Source organism: Chrysemys picta, chromosome 10 (assembly GCF_011386835.1).
Source record: "Chrysemys picta bellii isolate R12L10 chromosome 10, ASM1138683v2, whole genome shotgun sequence".
Taxonomy (NCBI): Eukaryota; Metazoa; Chordata; order Testudines; family Emydidae; genus Chrysemys; species Chrysemys picta.
In genome coordinates this window covers 23,134,326-23,157,633 of record NC_088800.1, presented here as the reverse complement: position 1 = coordinate 23,157,633, position 23,308 = coordinate 23,134,326, and the positions used below count along the sequence as shown (strand labels likewise).

At 42.3% G+C, this 23,308-nt stretch overlaps 2 protein-coding genes across 14 annotated transcripts in view; both read left to right on the top strand.

The window, feature by feature from the left end:
* Nucleotides 1–16,879, top strand: part of MYO5A (myosin VA) — a 195,094-nt gene extending 178,215 nt beyond the window's left edge. For all 11 annotated transcript variants that reach the window (XM_008172285.3, XM_065559444.1, XM_065559442.1 and 8 more), the window contains 8 exons: nt 2,003–2,149; nt 2,525–2,679; nt 5,330–5,419; nt 8,274–8,424; nt 9,193–9,475; nt 10,385–10,559; nt 11,947–12,027; nt 13,431–16,879. In XM_008172285.3, the coding sequence (XP_008170507.2) occupies nt 2,003–2,149; nt 2,525–2,679; nt 5,330–5,419; nt 8,274–8,424; nt 9,193–9,475; nt 10,385–10,559; nt 11,947–12,027; nt 13,431–13,583 (1,235 nt within the window). In that variant the 3' untranslated portion in view covers nt 13,584–16,879. The remainder of the gene's footprint in view (nt 1–2,002; nt 2,150–2,524; nt 2,680–5,329; nt 5,420–8,273; nt 8,425–9,192; nt 9,476–10,384; nt 10,560–11,946; nt 12,028–13,430) is intronic.
* A 4,455-nt stretch (nt 16,880–21,334) lies between these two features.
* Nucleotides 21,335–23,308, top strand: part of MYO5C (myosin VC) — a 64,884-nt gene continuing 62,910 nt past the window's right edge. For all 3 annotated transcript variants that reach the window (XR_010591010.1, XR_010591011.1, XM_065559449.1), the window contains exon 1: nt 21,335–21,527. Coding sequence is in view for 1 of the 3 variants with exons in the window: in XM_065559449.1 (XP_065415521.1) it covers nt 21,501–21,527 (27 nt within the window). In the remaining 2 variants the exon portion in view is untranslated. The remainder of the gene's footprint in view (nt 21,528–23,308) is intronic.

Here is a 23,308-nt window from a genome sequence, read left to right as displayed (position 1 = left end):
AATAGTGGGGGTGTCTGTCTTGGGGCCTGTTTGCATCCCAAGAGAACAGGAAATGCAAGATGTATTGCTCCAGGAGTGCTCGAAGTCAGGACTCCAGTGGAAAAGTGCTTCTATTCCTTTGGTCAAAGCATTTAATGCATGCTTTCCTCACCCAATCTACTGTAACATCAAGTTCTGAGGAAGGTCCAGCAGGACAGAGCAGTGGTCATTCTCATTCTTAGATAGCTCAGGCAGTTTTGGCTTCCCAAACTCTTTTAGATGTCGCTCGTCACCCATCAATATCCTATCCTTCCCAAACCTCTTGATCCAGGACACAGCAGGGTCCGACGTCCTAGTCTGAACTCCCTCCACTTCACGGCATGGTATCTGGATGAACGTTGAACCTAGAACAGATGTCCAAACAATCCTTAACAGCAGCAGAAAGGAATCCACCAGAAAGTGCTTCTCATCTAAGTGGAAGAGATTTTCCATTTGATCTCTTCATCGCCAGATGTCCCCAGAAGAATCAGACATCCTACTATTTTGGGCTATGCTTTCCCTGAAATCCTCAGGTCTTTCCCTTCGCTCCCTGTGGGTACATTTGGCTGCTCTTAGTGTCTGTTACCCTCCAATTGACAGTCACTCTATTTTCACCCATCCAGTGACTGTACATTTTCTAAAAGATCTAGTCAGAATCTTCCCACTGGTGACAAGACATGCTCCAACATGGGATCTTAATTTGGTTCTCTCATTGTTAACGTAGTCCTGTTTGAACCCCTAGCAACATACTTGCGGAGTCATTTATTTATGAAGGTTACTTTCTCGTGGCTATAATTTCGGCTGAAATATACATAGGGAACAGCACTCAGAGAAGAAAGAGAGGTTATTTACCTTGTATAGTAATGGGAGTTCTTTGAGATGTGTGGTCCCTATCTGTATTCAACTACCCACCCCCCCTCCCTTCTGCTTTGGATCCTTCATTTATGATTCATGGTAGAGAAGGAAGTGGAGAGGCCGCCACTGACCCTTACACCCTCAATTCAGAGGACAAGGAGAGGAAGTGCACAGGTGCGGACCTATGTCACTGCTAGTAAAAATCTTCTATCTCAGGCTTGCAGTGGAATACAGATAGGTATCATACAGCTCGAAAAACTCCAATTAGATGCAAGGTAAATAGCCCGTCTTTTTCATGAGCACTACAATTCAAATTGAAGGTGGATTGATGAAAGGAATAATACATTTCATGCAAATCAAGTTAGTCATGTGGTAACAGTCTGATTCTAAGCTAATGAAATCATTTCAAAGAAAGTTTAAAAGTGGATTGATTTTAAACAGGATTTGAACACCATTGGGTTACTGTTGTAGATAGAGCCACACCACATTCAACATCATTTTCACAAACTGCACTTCAGGGTATGCTTAGGTTCAAGCATAGTTTGTGAAAATGATTATGAAAGTTGTTTGTCCTTGTCTGTGCCGATTAGCCAAACTAATGTAGAAAGGGGTTGGTCTGAAATAGTTTTCAAACACCATCTCTCACTTAGTGTAACAAAGACATACCTTTAAGAATGCTAACATTTTGCTGTACACATAATGGTGACCACTGCAATATAATCCAGTATGTAACTAATGCTATTTCTGGTTCTTACACTTTTGTTGACGTGGAATCCAGCAAATCAAAACTAATTAATTGTTTTGAATTTCTAAAAACAGCCTGAAAGGTCTTTTTCTCATCACTTCATTGGGAGCACTGACGGGGAGGTTAACAAATATTAATGGGTGTTACCCACACACTTCCACTTTGATGAAAAGGGAGGATGCAATCCTATAATATGTTTAGCAGGAATTAAATCTCTTAGCACAATGGGAGTTGTACTGGGAGGTATTAGGCTAAATCAAATAAGAACACTCCTTGATGACAAATATTAGAGTTCTTGAGTAAGAGCATAGGAATTTCTGCTGTCGTGTAAAGCTTGCATTGGAAAATATTTTCTCAGTTGTTTTTTTTCCCTCCCTCTTAAAGTGGGCCAGATGGAAAACATTTCGCCTGGGCAAATCATTGATGAACCCATACGTCCAGTTAATATTCCACGGAAAGAAAAGGACTTCCAAGGAATGTTAGAATATAAGAAGGATGATGAGCCAAAACTGGTCAAGAATCTTATTTTAGGTAAATATTTTCCTTATTTGCAATAAACAATATAGGAACTTGGGATTTGCCTCATCAGATCAGATAACTGATCTGGGTAGTTTGGTATTTTAGATTTGGCAATGTCGTTTATCTAATATTTTGGAGGAAGATGAGACTTCTCCAATGCACTAACTCAACTGTATACATCTTTATTGTAATGTTATCCTCCTTGCTTACTATATCAAATATTGGCGATGCCTTTTGTAATTCACCATAAAAATTTTTTACTGGCAAAGATTTTTCTGTGATCTAATAGCATTGTCAGAAAAATAACGTGTGTGTGTGTGTGTGTGTGTGTGTGTGTGTGTGTGTGTGTGTGTGTGTGTGTGTGTGTGTGTGTGTGGTTTTCCCCAGATCTGAAACCACGTGGTGTAGCAGTCAACCTGATCCCAGGACTACCAGCATATATATTATTCATGTGTGTCCGCCATGCTGATTACCTTAATGATGATCAAAAAGTGAGATCATTGCTGACTTCCACTATTAATGGCATCAAAAAAGTATTGAAGGTTAGTTGTTTCATGTCCTTTTATGAAAATGTAACTTGAAATCTACTTTTGCTTTTGTTTTAAAGAATAGAAAAAAGACTTTCACCAATTTGGCTCTGAGTTACTGATTAGTAAGTCTTTCCCCACGGATAACTGCCCATAACAAAAATGCTGTTACCTGTCCCCAGTTCATAGCTAGGGATAGAGTTACACAGAATTAGTTTCACAAGATAGTATAGACAGTTTGACGCAGTAAAACAGCAGAATTTATATTAACCCTTGTTTGATCCTAAAGAGCCTTCATCCTGCCTTCCATCCGTGCATGTATAATTTTGTGCACATAGTCACTTGCACAACTCTTTCTTTATAAAACCCTTCCAGTCCTCTCCATAATGCTACACTATTAAGCCAAATACTTCAGTTGCTGTTTTGGTTGGGAGATTCACTGGTGGTTGTGTGTAATTGTGTAATTCAAGGACTGTACTGCGAGCTGATAGAAAGGTTGAGGCCAGTGAACATTAATATACTTCAGGGGTCGGCAAACTACGGCACGCGTGCCAAACACCACACGCAAGCCGATTTTGAGTGGTACGCTGCTGCCTGCCGCGGTCCCAGCCCCCAGACCCACTCAGCCCCCCCCTTCTCCCCCCTGCCCACCGCTCCCCCCTGCGGGGGCAGGAGGCAGAAGCTTGGTCCTGCGGCAGCCAAGCTTCTCTCCCCCCCTCTCCCCCCCCCCCGCTTCTTCCCCCAGCGTGGTGCTTTCCTGCCCGTCCTCCTCTCCTTCCCTGCGCCAATCAGCTGATGGCCCTTGCGAGGGGGATAAGTGGCAGCATGCTAGGTGCTCCGTAGAGGAGGCAGAGAAGAGGTAGGGATGGGGCATAGCCCTTCCAGCCCCCTGCCATGAGCAGCTCAGGGCAGGGGGCTGGGAGCACCCCCACGAGCCAAGCGCACCAGCCCTCTGCCCTGACCCCCCCCACACACACACCCAGCCTTCTGCCCTGCACCTCCACACACACCCAGCCCTCTGCCCTGCACCTCCACACACACCCAGCCCTCTGCCCTGAACTCCCCCCACACACCCAGCCTTCTGCCCTGTACCCTCACACACTCCCAGCCCTCTGCCTTGACCCCTGAACCCCGCCCCACCCAGCCTTCTGCCCTACACCCCCCACAGACCCCAGCCCTCTGCCCTGACCCCTGAACTCCACCCACACACTCAGCCTTCTGCCCTGCACCCCCACACCGCCATCCCTCTGCCCTGACCCCTGAACCTCCCCACATCCCCAGCCCTCTGCCCTGACCCCCCCACACACACCCAGCCCTCTGCCCTGTACCCCCACACACCCCAGCTCTCTGCCTTGACCCCTGCACCCCCCCACACACACCGCCTTCTGCCCTGCACCCCCCACGCCCCAGCCCTCTGCCCTGAACCCCCCACACACACCCAGCCTTCTGCCCTCCACCCCCATCCCTCTGCCCTGACCCCTGAACCCTCCCTCCAGGTCTGGGGTCCAGGCTGCCGGCCCCTTGCCAGCCGGTGTCCCGGCCTTAGGCCCCGCTCAGCCCGCTGCCGGCCTAGGTGAACAGAACCCCAGGCTGGCAGCGGGCTGAGCAGGCTGGCGGTGTAAGATCAGCATTTTAATTTAATTTTAAATGAAGCTTCTTAAACATTTTGAAAACCTTGTTTACTTTACATACAACAATAGTTTAGTTATATAATGTAGACTTATAGAGAGAGACCTTCTAAATGTATTATTAAATGTATGTTAAAATGTATTACTGGCACGCAAAACCTTAAATTAAAGTGAATAAATGAAGATTCGGCACACCATTTCTGAAAGGTTGCCGACCCCTGATATACTTAAATAGATTCCCATATGTAGTTTTTGTCAGGGCATTTTTCAGTCACTAAACAAAACAGCTACCATGACTCTGAAAAGCATTTAAGCAATCCACGCCTTCTGGAAAAGTTTTAGTAAACACCAGTTGTGCAGGAGTTCGGATACTTAAGACAATATATGAATACTCCAGGGAGAACAATGTGTCTAGTTAAATTAGTTACTGCACATTCTGTAAAGTGCTTCACATTTAATTGTTCAAGAACCAGTTTCTAGGTTCAAAGCAAGCCTAGGGCTTTGTTTTTTCTTTTTAAGTGGACATGTGTCAGGTTTGTTAAAATTGTTATAAAGTGATAGTGAAAGTCCTCCAAATTCTAAGTTATGTTTTTGCTCCCCCTGCTGTACATCCTTATCCTCAGTGTTGCGGTGTACTGAAACCAGTAATACTGTGGCACAGTGAATACTGGTAAGAGAAAGTGCAGTAACAAAAGGAGTCACCTAGATTTCAGCTCAGTTCACAGGCCGGGGGGGGGAAAATGTCTGTAAAATTGCAAAAAAAAAAATTTGGTTTGAAAAATAATATATTGAAACTTCTAAGAGAGGGTAAAAATGAATTTCACCATTTAAAAAAAACACTTGCCTTTCAAATAATGTTATGGCAGTGTACATAAAAAGCTGTCAAACATCAACATTACTGTACTGGTAAGTCTATACAACTACCAGAAGAAAGTGGATGTATAGCGTGTATTTTTTTATCTGTTTTAATTACTAACATTTTCTTTTTCAATTTGTCTTATGAGTCCAAACTCAAATGTCTTTGTTTTTGTCTTCAGAAAAGAGGTGACGACTTTGAAACGGTCTCCTTCTGGCTATCTAACACCTGCCGATTTTTGCACTGTCTGAAGCAGTATAGTGGAGAAGAGGCAAGTGCCACTCCCGTTTTTTAATTTTTACCATATGATTCATATTAGACCTTTCCCTGAAATTTACTGTTTTGTTAAAATGCAAAATGAAAATAGGTACAACAGTTAATGTGCACTAACCGTTCAACTTCAAAGGGTGGGTTCAGATATGGCATGGTTCACAAATGAGGCATATTTGATAGTGTCAAGCAAGTTCACAATGTTTTCACAGCATTTGACCATTCAAAATCATTGATGATCTTTGACCAAGAAAGACAGATGACTGGCACAGTAAGGGCCCAGACCAGATGGGCTTGCATAGTGTCATCATGCCAGTGTTATCAATCTTTGTTCCCATCAGATCTCAAAGTTAGGCAGAATCTCTAAGAAACACCTAGGGGTTTTGGAATAGGTGGTGGTAAGTTAGTAGATGGCACTGCAAGTCCATAGTGAGCCAGTATCCCAGCATGGTGCTAGCGGGCATCATGCTGGAGGTGCCATCTTTCAGATTACATACGAAATTAAGATTTTAGCTAATTCTGGTAGTTAGAGATGCATGGCACTATTTGTAAAAGTAAGGATGTTAGCCCATTAACTCTGGTGTCCTGGACACATTTCAAGTAAGGTAGAACATAGTTACTCATCTGATTCCTTCCTGCAAATTTAATTAGATATTATGGGAGGGATTCTCTCCCTAACCATCCAACGGAGAATTCCCCAAGATAAAACTGGAGGGTGGGATCTCTCACCTGCCGCAAAGCTGGCAGAAGTGTCTCCTGCACCAGACGCTGCCCACTGCCATGCAGAATGTGGGAAGGAGCTCACTCAGCTATGCTGAGTCTCCACTGGCATATGACTGTGCACCAGTGGTGTATGTTGGCATATCTCTGAGGCTTTACAAACTCACAGCAGGGCACAGACTAGCCCAAAAAATGAGAGGCTCTGACACTTTCCACCCACCCACTCTCCTGCACTGATTGGACATTGACCACGAGAGAGAATCTGGCCCTGTATCTCTGTTTAGAAAAGGAAATGAATAATTGTGCTGCCTTGCTCTAAGCTTGTAAACCCTGTTCACATCTCACTCCAGAAGTGGCCATATTTCAATGCTGCATGAAGTGATCTCCCTCAGTGTAGTGTTTATATTAGTTTAACTTTCTAATGTGCTCTGTAATCCTTCAAGATGAAAGGTGTTATGATGGTGGCAAAATTAGTTATCTGAATATTAAAAAAAGACACGGTACGTCTACACTGCACATTCTTCTCAGCAGCATGTAGAGTAGATATGTTACACTCCCCCTTAGAATGGGTCTAAATAGCAGTGTAGACAGTGAGGCACATGTACCCTACATGCTCTCTACACGCCCAAGCAGTGCCTCTCCTGTCTACACTGCTCTATTTTTAGCAGTGTAGTGTCCCGCTGTCAGAGCCTTTCCCCACCACAGTAAAAAAGACTCTGGCAGTGGGGCACAGCTCTGGTGGGGGGGAAGCAGCAGGGCAGGGCTCCAGAAGCTCCCTACTGCCTCCCTCATGCCAGAGCCTTTCACTGACCCGCTGTGGTGCGGATGCAGACTGCTTTTCATTGCAGCGTGTAGCTATCCTACACAATACCGCAAGAGGTGTGCAATGTAGATGTAGCCTTAGAAGTCTTTAAATGCGCCTGTCTATTCATACAATTCTTTAAAGGCCTAGAAAGACTATTTGTGGAAGGTAGTGGCTTATTTGTAACTGCAGTAAATGCCTCAGATACTTGAAGTTTCAAAGCAGTGTAGCCTGATCTACAGATTATGTATTAATTATATTGATTACTTACGAATCCCGAGTTATCATTTTGAGGGTCAACAGGTTTTTGTCCCAAGACCAGGCCCAAATTATTACATAGTTGGAAACCCCAGTGTGCACAGTTGCAACACTCACTACAGGAACTCTTCTATATATTTACAAATAGTTTATCAATACATTTACACAGTCACAAACACCCCAACTCAGTAAGGTAGAAAGAGATACTACAGAATGCACATCTGCACACCCATATACTCACACCATCCCTTGTAGAACAGCCTGAACTGTTAGCCATCATCTTCCTCATCACCATCACCTCCCCCTCATCACCAGGAGCCATCATTCTAGCATCTCCCAAGGACTACATCTCCTTCTCCTACCATCCCTAAGCTGGGATGCAACTTGTATAATATGATACGCTGACACCACAATGTTTGATGCAAAGGTTTTTCCCCTTTTCCTTATTTGTATTTCCTCACCTTACTAATGTTGGAGTGTCCTTCTCCTACAGGTTAGCATATCGGTGAGCTCAGTTTATTATCATATATGTTAATTCGTTACCATGACCCTCTTGTGGTTAGGTATCTGTAGATGTAGCTCATGTACCTGTTAAGTATGTCAATTCATTGCCATAATATTCTTGTGGCCGGGTCATGTTCCTGTGGTCAGAAATTCCCCTTTAACACTCTATTTTTAGCTCCCCAATACCTGGCGTTTCTGTTGAGCCGTTTATCTGTTTTAAGTTTATCTGTTTAAAGTTCATAGGCCTCAAGTCTTATGCTAACTTGCTGAAGCTAATGTCTGACAAGATACAGACGTGTAGGTTCCTTGCATTAATGCTGAATATAATGCAAAGCAGTGAATATAATAAAGTCAAGCTCGTCCTATGACAGAAGTCATGTGATCCATATCCAAAATGCAAATCCAAGTGTTAGCTGCAATAAGAACCAACTTTTAAATGAAATGTTTTGGGGATGTAAGAGGGAGGATGGGAATGAATTTTCAAAGGACTATTACTCACCTACAGTAAGAAAAAATATACATGCTATTTTTGTACATTGAAGCATTTGTTTCCATTGTTTTGTGAATTCAGGGATTTATGAAGCACAACACACCTCGTCAGAATGAACACTGCCTCACCAATTTTGACTTGGCTGAATACAGACAGGTATTGAGTGACTTGGCTATTCAGATCTACCAGCAGCTCGTCAGAGTGTTAGAGAATATTCTGCAGCCAATGATTGGTAAGGCAAAATTAAATTCCTCTAACTTTCCAGCTACATTAATCAAAAGAAATTTCTTCCTACTCAATGAGAATGGTGTTAGTATGTGATCTCTTGTATTTTCCCTTAAGTGGTACATAGAATACCCTACTAGTATTCTATTTATAAATGACTCATATAAGCAGAGATCAGGGAGAGAGAATGAAAGCATAACTCTGTTGCCGCTCCCCCCCCACAAACACACAATGACAGAATAGCTGGATGTACCTTATAAATGCTTGTAATAAAGTAATAATATTATCAGCAGTGAAATAGTTAACAATGTTGATATTTAAATTCACATTTTTTTCAATTAAAATGATTTATTCTAGATCTCTAAGCAAAGCCCATTAAATTAATGTATCTTCCCTTAAGACAATATTGACATTTAAATTTTCTCTAGGCTTCAGAATCAACACATCATTTAGTTGAATGGAGCAGCTCTTAGCTCCACTGGAGCTATTGCTTATCTAACTGAAGACTCAGGAAAACAGTACTGTATTGAGCCACATTCAGGCTTTCTTTACAACCCTACAGACTAGGCTCTTTTTAAAATTGTAATGGAAACTTAACTTAGATTCTGCAGAAATTAGTGGGGCAATTAGAAAAGAGCTGGAATGATACAGTGGTGGCCAATAGCAAGCTCAGTCTACTCCTTGTATATAAATATTAATTACTATTGTTTTGTAAAAATGTGTATACATTTGGGCATTTTTCAGCTATAGTAATAATGTTGTCAATCAAATGCAGTTTCAGGAATGCTGGAGCATGAAACTATTCAAGGCGTCTCAGGGGTAAAGCCACCAGGGCTGCGAAAGAGAACGTCCAGTATTGCTGATGAAGGGACCTACACACTGGACTCTATCATTAGACAGCTGAACACATTCCACTCGGTAATGTGTCAGCATGGTATGGATCCGGAGTTGATCAAGCAAGTTGTCAAGCAAACGTTCTACATCACTGGGGCAGTAACCCTGAATAACCTCCTCCTGCGCAAGGACATGTGCTCCTGGAGCAAAGGGATGCAGATACGGTGAGAACGCGCTCCGTAGTATTTTCACTCGCCTCTTAAATATACCATTGGCTGTAATAATGAATTTAAGATCAGATAATTGTTTTGAATAATAGTTGTATTTAAGCATTCCATCTAAGAAAGAAGTGTGCTGGACTCCTTTATGCTGGTTTTGAGGGTTTCTCACCAGGAAGTCATTATTTAATTTAGGGTTAAATTCTGATTCCACAAACAAAGCTTCTGTAGGATGGAGTTAGGGAGGAAACAAAATTAATTCCCTTTTATATGCAAGTCAGCCCAGATGGGCAACACCTGCTACTGCGCAATATGGGGGGGGAGTGTAACAAATGTTCCTCATTGCTTAATTTTGTCAGTTTGTGGCTCAGTGGACACATGATGTGTTTAGATCTGTTGTCGCTCCTCTTTTTCCCAATACGGGACACATTTTATTCATGTTTTTGGTGCCTGTTGCCCAGTATATTCTGTTTGTATAGCGTTATCATATTCATCTCCTAAGAAGCTTTGAAAATCTCAGCCTACACATACAAGGGTGAAATTCTGCTTGTCTTAACTGCACAGAGTAGTCCCATAAGGGGAACAGAGTTAGGCCATACATCTGAACAGAGCCAAACAAGGAGGAGAAGCGGTAGATAGTGTTTGGCCATTATTTTCAAATATTCTTTGGAACTCAGGGTGCGAAGGCTTAAATGGCACAGCATAGGGTTATTAAACAGGCCTCAGGAAAATCAATTGAAGGGGAGCTGCTATGGAAATAAACTTAATGGAAATTATAACTAGGTACTGTGTGAGGGAAGTACCCACAAAAACAAAATATGGGCGTTAATTAAACAAAATCTAAAGTTCTTGATATTTGGTCAGACTTGAACAGTCAGAGTGAAAACATTCTTGAGGGGCTTCCTCTTTTAACAGGTACAATGTGAGTCAACTTGAAGAATGGCTACGTGACAAAAATTTGATGAATAGTGGGGCTAAAGAAACACTGGAGCCTCTCATTCAGGCTGCACAGTTGTTGCAGGTGAAAAAGAAGACGGATGAAGATGCAGAAGCCATTTGTTCAATGTGCAATGCTCTAACTACTGCACAGGTAATCCAGCTGTTACATTTATGCGCACATCTAAACTGTGTTTTTCTAGACCTGCATGTGCTTCCATCTCACAGAGAGTGGGTATATCTGCTCATGTTGTTGTAAATAAGCATAATGAAAACAGAGGTCAAATGGTGTAGTGGGTCCTCTCCCAAGGTCTGTGCACAAAATAAGTTCCAGGTTGTACTGCTTAACTATACCAGTATAGTTAAGATGGCATCATCTCCCTAATGTGAATGCAGTTATAGGTGTGCAAAAGTGCCGTATACTAGTATAGCTAAGGGGAATAAGATAAACTGGCATAAAGCTCCTTTATACCAGTGTAATTGCATCCATACTCAGAGTTGTACCAGTATAGTTATTTCAATTAAAAAAACACTACAACTGACCGAAATAGTTATATCTGTACAAAACTGTGTAGGCCAAGCCTTTGACTCCAAGAATAAGAGATGTCTGTGTGCCATACTACTGTGTGCCAGCCCAATCCCAATCCCAATCCCTGCATCAGAAATGTAGAAACACCAGTTGCTTTTGCACTTTGAGAAAAAGTTCCAATTTCAGAAGTTTCAAATTTATAAAAAAAAAATAGAATCATGAAAAAAGTACAGAAATTTTTACTTAAGTTAAAGAAGTATATTCCGTATCATTTGATGCTCCCCTTGCTTATGTCTGTCTTTTCATTGGTTAGGGGTCTTCATCCTGCATTTAGGGCTCTAACTTGTTCCATTTGAAATCAGTGGAAATTTTACTAGAGTCTTTGATGGGACCAGGATAGGGTCCAAAAAATGTAGGACCAAATTCAGGTAGAGGAAGTAGCAACATTTCCACTGACTTCAGTGGATTTAAGATATTTTTGCTGCTGATTGATTTGTCCTCTGGTAATTTCCACAGTGTGCTAGGCACTGCCCACACATGTGTCAAGACAATAGTCCCTGCCCCAAAGGACACACAATCTAAGAAGACAAGTGATGTATGAAGGATGGAGAGAGCAAGCAAGCGCTAAATCTTACATTTTAAAAACAGTCGTCAACCTCTAATCTCCTCCTATCCTGGTATTAGCTGATCAATTTCGTGTAGCTGTCATGGAAGAAGTAGGATTTGTCAGTGTGCCAGGATCAGCTGTTTAATAATATTGTACAGCTATATATGTTCACATAAAAAAAATGTAAAAGGCTTGTTTATTTTAAATATGTGCCTTAATTTCTTATAGCATATAGCAATTTCTTAAATGAGTAAGAAAATTCCTAATGTATTGATTTGAAAAAAAGTGTAACCAGTACTTGTAAACAACTAATTTAGAAAGGTATTTTTAAACATTAAGAATAGGGTGCATATATATTTAAATCAACAATAGACTGAAACCAAGAACTGTTGTTTTTCTCCACAGATTGTAAAAGTTTTGAATTTGTATACTCCAGTTAATGAGTTTGAAGAAAGGGTCTCAATATCATTTATACGTACGATACAGGTAAGACTGTTTTTTGCCCCACATATTGTTTGGTTATTTCCACAAGAACACATCAGTGAGCTAAAATAGGTATTGTCCTAAAGTACTGTGCGATATTCAAAGTAAAGTAAGCTTGTCAACCACATTTTCTTTTCTTCTTCTGTAATACAGATGTGGTACCGACACATTTATGTTTATTGTAGGCTGTCACAATTTGTGCTACTATTTGCAGATTTAAACTAATGTAGACTTTCTATCACTATTTATTTTTAAAATGAATTCTAGGTACCTGATTTTCAGACGATGACATAATTTTTCTATCTCTGTATCTTTATTTGTGCACACTCCACTATGCCCTTTTTTCACACAAGAGGTCAATTTGAGACTTCTTTGAAAACTGAGCCATACATATCAGAAGTTCTCAATTCTGCTCTTCTAATTTGGAAAATATGAAACATTTTGAAAATCCAGAGGAAAACTGGCTAGTTAGTTCATTTTTAAAAATTATTTTTTAAAGTTGCTCTTCCTGGTATCTATTAGAGCAGTGTTTCCCAAACTTGGGACACCGCTTGTGTAGGGAAAGCCCCTGGCAGGCCGGGCCGGTTTGTTTACCTGCCCCGTCCGCACGTCGGGCCGATCGCAGCTCCCACTGGCCGCGGTTCGCTGCTCCAGGCCAATGGGGGCTGCGGGAAGCAATGGCCAGCATGTCCCTCGGCCCGTGCCGCTTCCAGCAGCTCCCATTGGCCTGGAGCAGCGAACCACGGCCAGTGGGAGCTGCGATTGGCCGGACCTGCGGACGGGGCAGGTAAACAAACAGGCCCGGCCCACCAGGGGCTTTCCCTACACCAGCGGCATCCCAAGTTTGGGAAACACTGTATTAGGGGATCAATAAGATTGATAAGGGAGATTGACAAGATAAAACTGAAACAAAACAAATTAATCATTCTGCATACTCCCCGAAGAGGTACAGTTAACAGATGCCAGACAGGTCTCCTACCCTTTGCAGAAAATCTAAATGTTTCTTCAGTTTTTGTTATGAAGGAAAGACATGCAGATCCAAAGCTGCCCAGAGGCCGCTTCAGTTTATGTGCACAACTATTATAAAGGGTCCAGATCAAGCTGCCAAATATATATGTATATATTTTGCACTGATCGGTATTCAAATATTTAGTATGACAAGCTTAACAATTCTTACTTTTTACAAAAACTCGTGTTTTCTTTTTAATAATTTCTTTCTCAAGAGAATGTTTAAAGCCCACAAAGTAATGATAACTGAAAATCAAGTATAACTGATAAGCGCCAATGGGTTTTTCTTTTTACAAAAAAAGCATGATACTAAACAACTCAAATGCAACATGGTTGTTTTTTATCTGCCTTTGCTGCGAGATGAAGTATTAACACAACCCATTTCTTATCTTTTGTAGATGCGTTTACGAGACAGGAAAGACTCTCCTCAGCTGCTAATGGATGCTAAACACATCTTTCCTGTTACTTTTCCGTTTAATCCATCTTCCCTTGCATTAGAAACCATTCAAATTCCAGCCAGTTTGGGCCTAGCATTCATCTCACGTGTCTGAACCAAGGATGCACTGTCAGCTGTTGACAATGAGTCTGTTGCCTGAAATCTGAATCCATTAAAACCCTAGTGAGCCACTGAAAATACATTTTTGAAGGGACAACACTGTATATGCCCAGATTTTTAGTATGGGTAGCTGCAAATCTACATAACTGTACCACAACTGGAAGGCTGGCAGAAAGATGTGCATTTGTATAGGTCATTATTTTCATGTAGACACATTACTGATGGTTACGTTTCCAGAGTATGAATATAGGGCTTGGGCAAAAATTGTCTTCAGCTGCCTAGAGACATTTTTAGATCTTTAGTAACATATTTAAATAGTGTACATTAAAATCCATACACAATCTGCTCATAGGCAGGGACCAATAAGGACAGACACGGTACAATAAGTGGAGGACTGGAAGTAATGCATTTTGTAGTAGAATACATAGTCATGTAGGAATCTGTTTCTCCATTAGAGTTTTTGACAATTTAAACATAGCAAACTGGCAATATATAAAATAATTTGTTAAACAGCTTCCTTATTTATGTCAGTATGGCATAAATTATGAAGTATTAGTCTTTTGGCTTACTATGCGATATAACATAGGTGTTCATTTGTTAGTACTGTGGTTTACTAAACATATTAAACTGCTGCTGAGTATTGTGTTCTTTAAAATGTATGACAGTATCCTTTATTAGGCACTAAAATAAGAGACTTCACTTTTTATTATCAACTTTGTTTACAGTCCAATGCAATCTATTCTTTTAACTGGATTTATGCAAATGTCAACAAATATCACCTGGAAAGGAAAAATGGTAACTAAGCACAAGTAGCACACTGGAAGTTAGATGATAGTTTTCTTTAAAGATAGGGCACTAAAATACTCGTCTTGTGACAAAATGAACAAAAGTCAGTCAAGATTATAATATTTATTTCATATTTTGTAGTTGGTCAGGGTTTTTACTTTGTCCAATTTTAGTCCAAGGAAGTGGCATTATATTTTTTCAATATCATCCATTTTATGTCTTTGCCACACTTTTTAAGATGTATTCTCAAATAGCTGGAATGAAAGGAGAAATTCCTTGAGTAGTCCAATACCTTCATTAGTCTATATATTGGCTTCTGGAAACATACAACAAACACTGACTGAGAAGGGAGTATTTAAAATTGTGCAGTTTGTGAATCTATCCACATAGTTCAATGAACCTATTTAACAAAAGGGTTACTTCATGCTAGAAAAATGGTTTTAAAAAAAAATCTATAAAGTGTTCTGTAAGATCCAGACTGCACAATGAGAAATTATCAGAAAGAATATTCCCTCTTTCATGCCTCAGATCTGCTCCAGTGTGGAATTTATTTTTCAAAATGTACAATTAAGTCAGAGGCCTTGGTCAACACTCTGTTTCTGAATTTTAAAACATGGTCAGTGATGTATGGTTCAAATATACATATAAAAAAGTTGCACATTACTAAATTGCAGTGTGCAATATTTTAATGTATCATGCAACTTAGCATGAACATTTATTTCTTTAAAAGAACAGAAAAATATTCTATAGGTATACTCGTAGAATGTTCTGGTACTAATCAGCCTGCGAACCTATAGAATAATTTTGCTATCAGCTGAGCAGACCAATACATTTCAGTTATGTTTTATTTGAGATATATACATGCACCTTATATATGGTGACTGATAAAATGTATAATAAAGAAAGCTTGATCTTTGTCAGTACCATTTTGAAATGCTTATGCCTTTTTATTTTCAGAAGTGTTTGCCCATTTTTTGTGTTTGATGGCTCACTACTGATATGTTCAGGTACCTACAAGTAAGAATTGCATCTTTAATTTGGATGATCTTTGTTAAATTATTTAAATTATTTTCATATGCAAAGTAAACCAAAAGCACTTCATTCAAATATGTTTGTTACTTTATCTCTGAGGCCAAGGATAATATAAGCTGGCTCCAAATGCATTATAATATAATATGGTGGAGTGTACTAATCTTTCAAAGTTTCAGGAAGTACTGCACTTGTTAATATGTCCTGAAAAAGCCCTGGTATCCAGTAATAGCATAAGAGCAGGAAATAGGTGAAAACATTTAGAAAAATAGAAACTTTTTTCCTCCTGTTTAAATAAAACTGGCATAACAGTATATTTATACTGTAGATCAGGAAATATATCTACTACTTAAACACATAGTTTTGAAAATTTATGTTAAAATGTATTTTTGTTCTTAAAATTTGTTTACCTGTATAAAGCCTTACTGCGTCTTGTTTCCTTAACAAAGTAGTAGTAAGTTGTTTATAGGTATTATCCTTAAACTCAGTGGTTTGAGTAGTGTTACATTTATATCACATTAAAAGTGTATGCTGCTTGACATGTTTTAAAGGAAAATATTTCTAAGTTGAAATAGATGTGTACTTGGTAAATCATCTAAAATTTTACATAACAGTATTTTACATGCACTTTTCAAAAAAAGAATTTTAGTGTTGATTTATGATATAAAATATTTTTCACCTTAGGTTTAAGGTCTCTTTAAATAACCGTGGAAACAAATATGAACATCTTTTAAAAAGTTATATTTTTTCCTTTGAATCATGGTTATGCTCTTTTAATGTGGACACAACTTTTATATTTTAATTTATTATCTATTGATATAGTAGATTCTGTTGGATGCTGGAAATTATTAATTTGTCAACGTCCCTTTTGACATATATAACCATTCTAAAGATGTTGCACAATAATTACCTCATTGAATTTGGTATATTTTTAGTCCAGCGATTATTTTGCTCTGCCTTTTGCAACATAATCTTCTATCCAAATTTTAACAAATTGCTACCCAGGCTTTAATCCGAGATGGAACTTGAAAGTGCTTAAAGAATTTTGCTTTATTAAATGTGATTATTCTGATCAAGTAGACTAGATTAGAAAGATATGGTATACTTCATCTTTGAAAAGTTTATTTTTTTTTAAATCTGTTAACAGTTGTTCCATACCTGGAAACACCAGCATTTGAAAGTTGAAGGTCTATATCATTTAAGATTTAAAACTGAACGCATTTCAAAATATCATACAAGAACTCTGAGAGAATGACTTTTGTTTTTTAAGATGCTGATAATTCATCTGATAAATAAAAGCCTTTAAACAGGTTTTCACTCTATACCACCACAGTACATGGATGAAAACCGAAACAATTCAGAATGACATATGCTTTGAAATGTTGTTGTGTCTGATGTTGTATTTAGTAAATGTGTGCATCATAAACACTGTATCCTATTAGCTGTCACTGAAAAATAAAAAACTCTACAGCTGTTCATTTTGTTTTTTTGTGAATATTTAAATAGATATATTCAAATGAGGCCCAATCCAACCCCATGGAAGCCACCAGGAGCCTTTCTATTGACTTGAAAGGGCAGTTGGTTCAGGTCCAGAGTGTCAGACGTGCACAAACACACTCATACTGACAGAATCTTTTTCTGTAAATTCATCTACGTGTCTTTTGTTGTACAGAAAGCAATTCTGTCAGTAGGTTAACATGCTACTATTTCAAAGTGGAAAACAAATTATACCAATGAACAGAAGAAAATTAAGGTTGCGAATTAAACAAAAACACAGATTTCTATGCCCTGGAAGCTCTAAAACCAGATGGTGTCTTTAATGGAACTTTATCTTACTATCATAAAGAACTTAGTGTATCCGACCAACTGTGACACTCCTGGGGATACCCAGGGCGGTGAGGAAGCCTTGTCGGTCGGTGCCTGGCAGGGGTCAGCTCCCCAACCCCACCAGTCACGGGTAACACAAGCATTCCCCTCCAGGCCTACACAGGCCCAGCTCTATCTATACAGGTTAGTGATAGGCTCACTCCAACCCTCAAGCCCTCCAAGTGTCCCCCTGGACTGACCAGCCCCTGGTCTACTGGATGCTCACTGAATTCACAGAACCTGCCACTCCCAAAGAACCAGTACACACCAGCTTACGACTTTCACCTCAGGATCATCACTCTGCTTAACACACACCACTTAGATATGTTTATAGTGAAAACAAGTAGAAGTATAACAATGTAGCGGGGTTACCCTGCTCCTGCCCTGTAGGGCTTAAAACAGCCCTGGGAGAGGGCTGTGGCAGGGGAAAGGCTGGGCTGATTGGGAAAGCAGCCCTAGCTGCAGCCAGTGCAATCAGGGCCCAGCTGGCCCTTATAAGAGGGCGGTGGGCCAGAAGGACAAGGAGACACTCTCTAGCTCCTTAGAGAGAGACGGACCTGGCTGCCTGGGAATCTGAGGAGGGTACCTCGGGTGGAGCAGTGCTGGGGAAGGGCAGAGGGAGCTGGGGAGCTCCAGCCTAGCTAAGCCCCAGGCTGCAGGCCGAGTTAAGGGCCCACATGGGTGCTAGGGCTGCAGAGGGGCAGCCCAGGAATAGGCAAAAGCAGCAGGTCCTAACCCCCCTTGCCAATGATGAGTGGTTTACAGACTGCAGTCTGCCCCAGTGAGTGGGGTCTAGATGGTGACTGGCAGTAGCCACTGAGGCAAGGTGAGGATAGAGGGTTGGGGGTTCCCCTGGGTGGGGAAGACCAAGATTGTGGGTTACTGCTGGGGCAGAACCCCGACATAGAGGGGCACCGGGGAGAGATTCGAGAAGTAGCAAGTCAAAGTATTGGAAACAAATAGTTGCATGTAAAATAAAATAATACGCATTCTGGAACAGGGATTGACAACCTTTGGCATGCGGCTCACCAGCGTAAGCACCCTGGTGGGCCGGGCCACTTTGTTTATCTGCCGCATCCGCAGGGTCGGCTGATCGCGGCTCCCACTGGCCGCACCGCTTCTCACAGCCCCTGTTGGCCTGGAACAGTGAACCACAGCCAGTGGGAGCCACGATCGCCGGAACCTGTGGACGCGGCAGGCAAACAAACCGGCCCAGCCCACCAGGGTGCTTACCCTGGCAGGCTGCATGCCAAAGGTTGTCGATCCCTGTTCTAGAACATACTCACTTAACTAATTACTGTCATGTCTCACATTGCTCAGCATTTCTCAGCCAGGTAGGCTATGATCCCTTTTTCACGAAATAAGCTTGTTTCTGAAATGAAGAATAGTACGTCTCTCCTTGAAATCCCAGATACATCAAAATAGTTGTTTGATCTTTATTCATAAACCAGGTCCCCACCTGCTGTATGTTTCTTTCTATAGATTTTTGCAATCTCGTGTCAATTTTGTAACCTTGATTAGTTGGTGGCTTCATATGCAAATAGACTTCCATTGTGAGCCACACAATGACCAGCTAGAGAAAGAAGCGTTTACTTCCCTGTAGAGGGGTGGTCACCTGCTCCGGCCCGGAAAGGGTTAAAGCCAGCCCTGGTAGAAGGCTGAGGCTGTGAGAAATGGCTAGGCTGATGGGGAAGGCAGCCACAGCTGGGGCCACATCCCAATCAGGTTGCAGCTGGCCCTATAAAAGGCCAGTGAGCCCAGAGCTTAGGAGACTCCCTCTCTAGCTTTTGAGAGGGAAGGACCTAGCTGTCTGGGAGCTGAGCAGGGACCTGAGGTAGGGCAGTGCTGGGGGAAAGGCAAGAGGGGCTGGGGAGCTCCAGCCTGACCCCTCCCCAGGCTGCAAGGCCTTGTGTGGGGCCTAAACCAGATACTGGGGTTGCAAAGGGGCAGCCTGGGGCTAGGCAGTGGCAGCAGGTCCTACACTTCCTTGCCAATGATGAGTGGCCATTACAGGCTACAGGCTGCCCCAGGGAGCGGGAGCTAAATGATGACTGGCAGTAGGCACTGAGGCAAGGTGGGATTAGGGGGTTGGAGGTTCCCTGGGGAGGGGAGACCCAGAGACTGAGGGGATACTGCTGGGGCAGAACCCCCAGATAAAGGGGCACTAGGGTCTGGGAGGGATACGGGAGCCAGCGAGTGGGGATGACATCAGCCTGCAGAGGATGCTCTGGAGCTGGAAAGCGAGCCAATTCCCAGACCTCCAGCAGATGCTGCAGGGGTGAGTCCCCAATCGCTACATTCCCCCATCTGAACAGAATCTATCACCTTCTAGTCACCTGTCTTAACTTACATACCTTAAAACCATAGTTTTCAGTATAGATACATAACTCCTTAAATATCATCCACACATACATTTTGCAAAGACTGTTATGACCAGTAAGCTACTGGCTTGTGGTAGAGACCTTATATGCCCCCCTTTGGTAAATGATTATGCATATACCAACCCCAGAGGATCCCTGTAAACCTCCTATACACCCTTTATGCCATCTGCCAGTTGGCACCTGGATCACACCAACATCATTATAGTTAGCTATATTTTGAGCTTTTGTTAATTTGTCACAACCTCAATACTGTATTTAAATTTGGGCTTTTGTATATTCAATTCCCTTGTTGGTTTAATAAAATGTAAGGAAAACCCCAAATGGAATTTTATAAAGAATGCAATTAGTTACATTTCTATTGTTATTGCTTATTTACTCAGGAATGGTTTCCCTTGGTCATCTGGGCACCTTCAGTAAATATGTATTTTATTTTTTACTAATAAAGATTTACCCAAGATAAACTGTTCCAGTTGTTCCAATGGGTATTTTTTGAGGTACAAGACTACTGTATCTGTATACAATAATTATAAAAATCAGGGGGGTAAGTTACTGTACCAACTACACACAACAGCTACATTTAATAATTCTATTTATTTTTATTTTTTAACACTAGATTGAAGTATATGTTTCTTCATTTTGAGGGAGACTGTCAATACCACTAAAGAGAGAGAAGTATCCAATATTCATTTGTGCTTCAGAAAATCTCCCCCTTCTACCATTTGGCTTGAGCACAAAATGTAGTCATGGATAAATGTTTTAAATCCAAATTAAGGACACTGGATTCCATATACCAAGGGTGGGTTAATACACCATTTCATTGCCAACAACATTTAAAAAGGAAATCCCCCAGTTACCAGACTCTCAGCCCAGAGCCCTTTGCCTATAGCTGTGGCAGACTGAGCCAGCCTCCTTTGAGTGGACTGTACACAGTAGCTGTAAAGAACCAACTAACAACATGATGGAGAATGTTTATAAAGTTACTAATTTCCAAGCTAATACCTTGGAAAATAACATATTCAGAGCTTCTTTAATACAGCGGGGGTGTCTTAAAAAAATTCAGGGAGGAGACTGCTCTCCTCCTCTAGGGAAACCCTGCATGCTGTAGCCCCCTTCAATACAGAACTAAGTTTGGCCATGCCTAGACTGGGGATTTGCCCCAATGATAGCCACTGCTAGAGCTGCACCAGTGCACCCCTTAGTACTGACAGAAAAAGCCACTATTTGTTCCCGTTGCTGGAATGTAGGGTAAGCTATTGGTGCAAATTGCTGCTTTCCTTGTCTGTCTTCGGGCCACACCCTGAGAATTTGCCTCAATTCCAGCACAGCAGAGTAGACAGTGCCTTAGCCACAGCGGTGTTTGATCAGGCACGGGTGGGCAACATCATGCTTGAAAACATCTCGGGAGCGGCTGTGTGGACAGGCTCTGGCCCTCCTTCCTCGCTGCTGGTTTTCCAGCCAAGTTTAGGGCCACCTCGTTTACCCACCGTTTGAGCTAAAGCAGGCGCCTCTGGAGGTCAGCACGAGCGCGGTCAACCCATGTTAAAACAATGTTCACACATCACACGGGTTCGAGGCGCCAAGACGCAGCGCTGTTCCACACAGTCTCTGGCCCTGCTCGGCGGCACGTCCCGGGGGGTGAAGCTCCCGGGCGGGGGGGCGAAGCCGGATTGGTCTCTGCCCCGGCGGGGGACGGATGGATGGTGGCCCAGCGGCAGGTCCGGTGTCGGCTCGGCTCCACCCCGCTCGGGAGGGGCTAGAGCGGGACACACCTGGCGCGGCGGGGCCCGCCCGGGAGCTGCCAGCTGCGGAGCGAGCCCGGCTCCTTCCCCGAGGCGCGGAGCAGCGGCCCCATGGCGCTGGCCGAGCTCTACACGCAGGTGAGCCGGGCGAGTGGGGCTGCGGCGTCCCTCCAGCGCGGGGCCCTTGGCCGGCCGGGGCCTGCCCTGCTGCCCCTTCCCTGCGGGCTGGGGGAGGGAGATGCCGCCGCGCTCGGGGCAGGGGCACCTGCCGCCCTGGGAATGGACGGGGGGGGAGGTTTTGCGTGGGCAGGGCGAGCCGGATGTGCCTGTCCCCGGAGCCCCGCCGCGCCCCCAGCTTGGGGGGCGGGGCAGCACCAGAGGGTCCCGAACTCGGGGCAGTGGGGCTGGGGGCGCTGCCGCCCCCCTGGCTTGAAGTCCTATTAACAAATACCGAGCACATGGTTTCCATCAGCAACCCCCCCCCCCCAATAAAAACTGTCCCTGCACGCCTGACTCCGGTTATACTTTGCCTCCAAAGTACGGGACTGGAGAGTAAATGCACAGACTTGTCGACCCCAGTCCCTCAGAAATCGTGAGTGAAGCCCCCCAGAAGCATGAGATTAAAAAGAAAAATACCACACACACCTTTGGGGGTCTTTGGATCTGCCTTCTGGTCTTTGTACTTGAGGCTTCACATCCACTAGCTTTTCTCTGCAACTATGACAGCTGGCAAAGTAGGGGGAAATCCTGGCCCTTTTGAAGTCCATGGGAGTTCTTCCATTGACTTCAGTGGAGCCAGAATTTCTCCCCCGTTCCCCCCTCTTTTAAATGAAAACTACCCTTCCCACATAATCACAGGACTCCAGGAACTGGGGCATTAAAAAAAGTGCCAGATATTGTGAGAGGCTGAATTTATGGTAGGCTGTTGAGATTAAAAAATTTTTTATAGGAAAATATCATGACTTTCACCCAAGAGACTGGTTTTAATAATGAGCTATGATTTACCATTCTCCTGGGACTGAACAGGGCTAGTAAACTGCAGGTTTCTGTTATATCTATACTCTATAGGTTATTTATTAAACTAAAATAAGGACTCTATCACTTAGAAAGGAGCTGATTATCCTGCCTGGATGATTCTTCAAGTCTGACTGCCTGCAGAATTGCTTTAATAAATAAACCAAACATTTACACAATTGTATAGAGCTTCAGCTAGGCAATAATAATGAAACAGAAGTGAAATGCTGTTGTGAATCATGAGACCTGGCTTCTGTTCCCAGTTTCTGACACTGAAGTGAGGTTTGGCAAGTCACGCCACTTCCCTATGCCTCCTCCCTTTCCCCATCTATAAGCATTATCCACCTTCAGATCAAGTGCTAAGTGTTTATTACCATTATGATCACTTTACAGTTTGCATACTGTGGGGCCAGTTCTCCTGTCCAGTGAGTTTGCTTTGCCCTGGAGACAGAAAGTAGAACAGAAATCCAGGGGATCCCGTTTTGTGAGGGATTCCCCTTGTATGGAGGAATCCTTGGGTGCAGCTTCCTGCTACCAGTGCATGAGCCACAGATAGCTATATCAGTAGCTGAGGACATTTTTACTTAAACCATGTTTATTTACTTATTACATTGTTAAGGTCAGAAAAGAATAAATAAGACTTAATCTTTGGTGACACGTTTTTATATTATTCAGCTCTGAATACGCTGTCGGTGCTATAAAAGACCTAAAGAAAGAAATCTTAATCTAAAACACATCCATAAAACCCACTCCTACAGATGCTTAAGTACATGCTTAACTTTAAGCATGTGTCCATTTAGTAAAGCATGTGCCTAAGTATTTGCAAAATAAGACCAACAGCCATAGATAAGACAAGATGCAGTAGGAAACCCATGGAAGTTTTAACTTAGAATATTAAATCAATC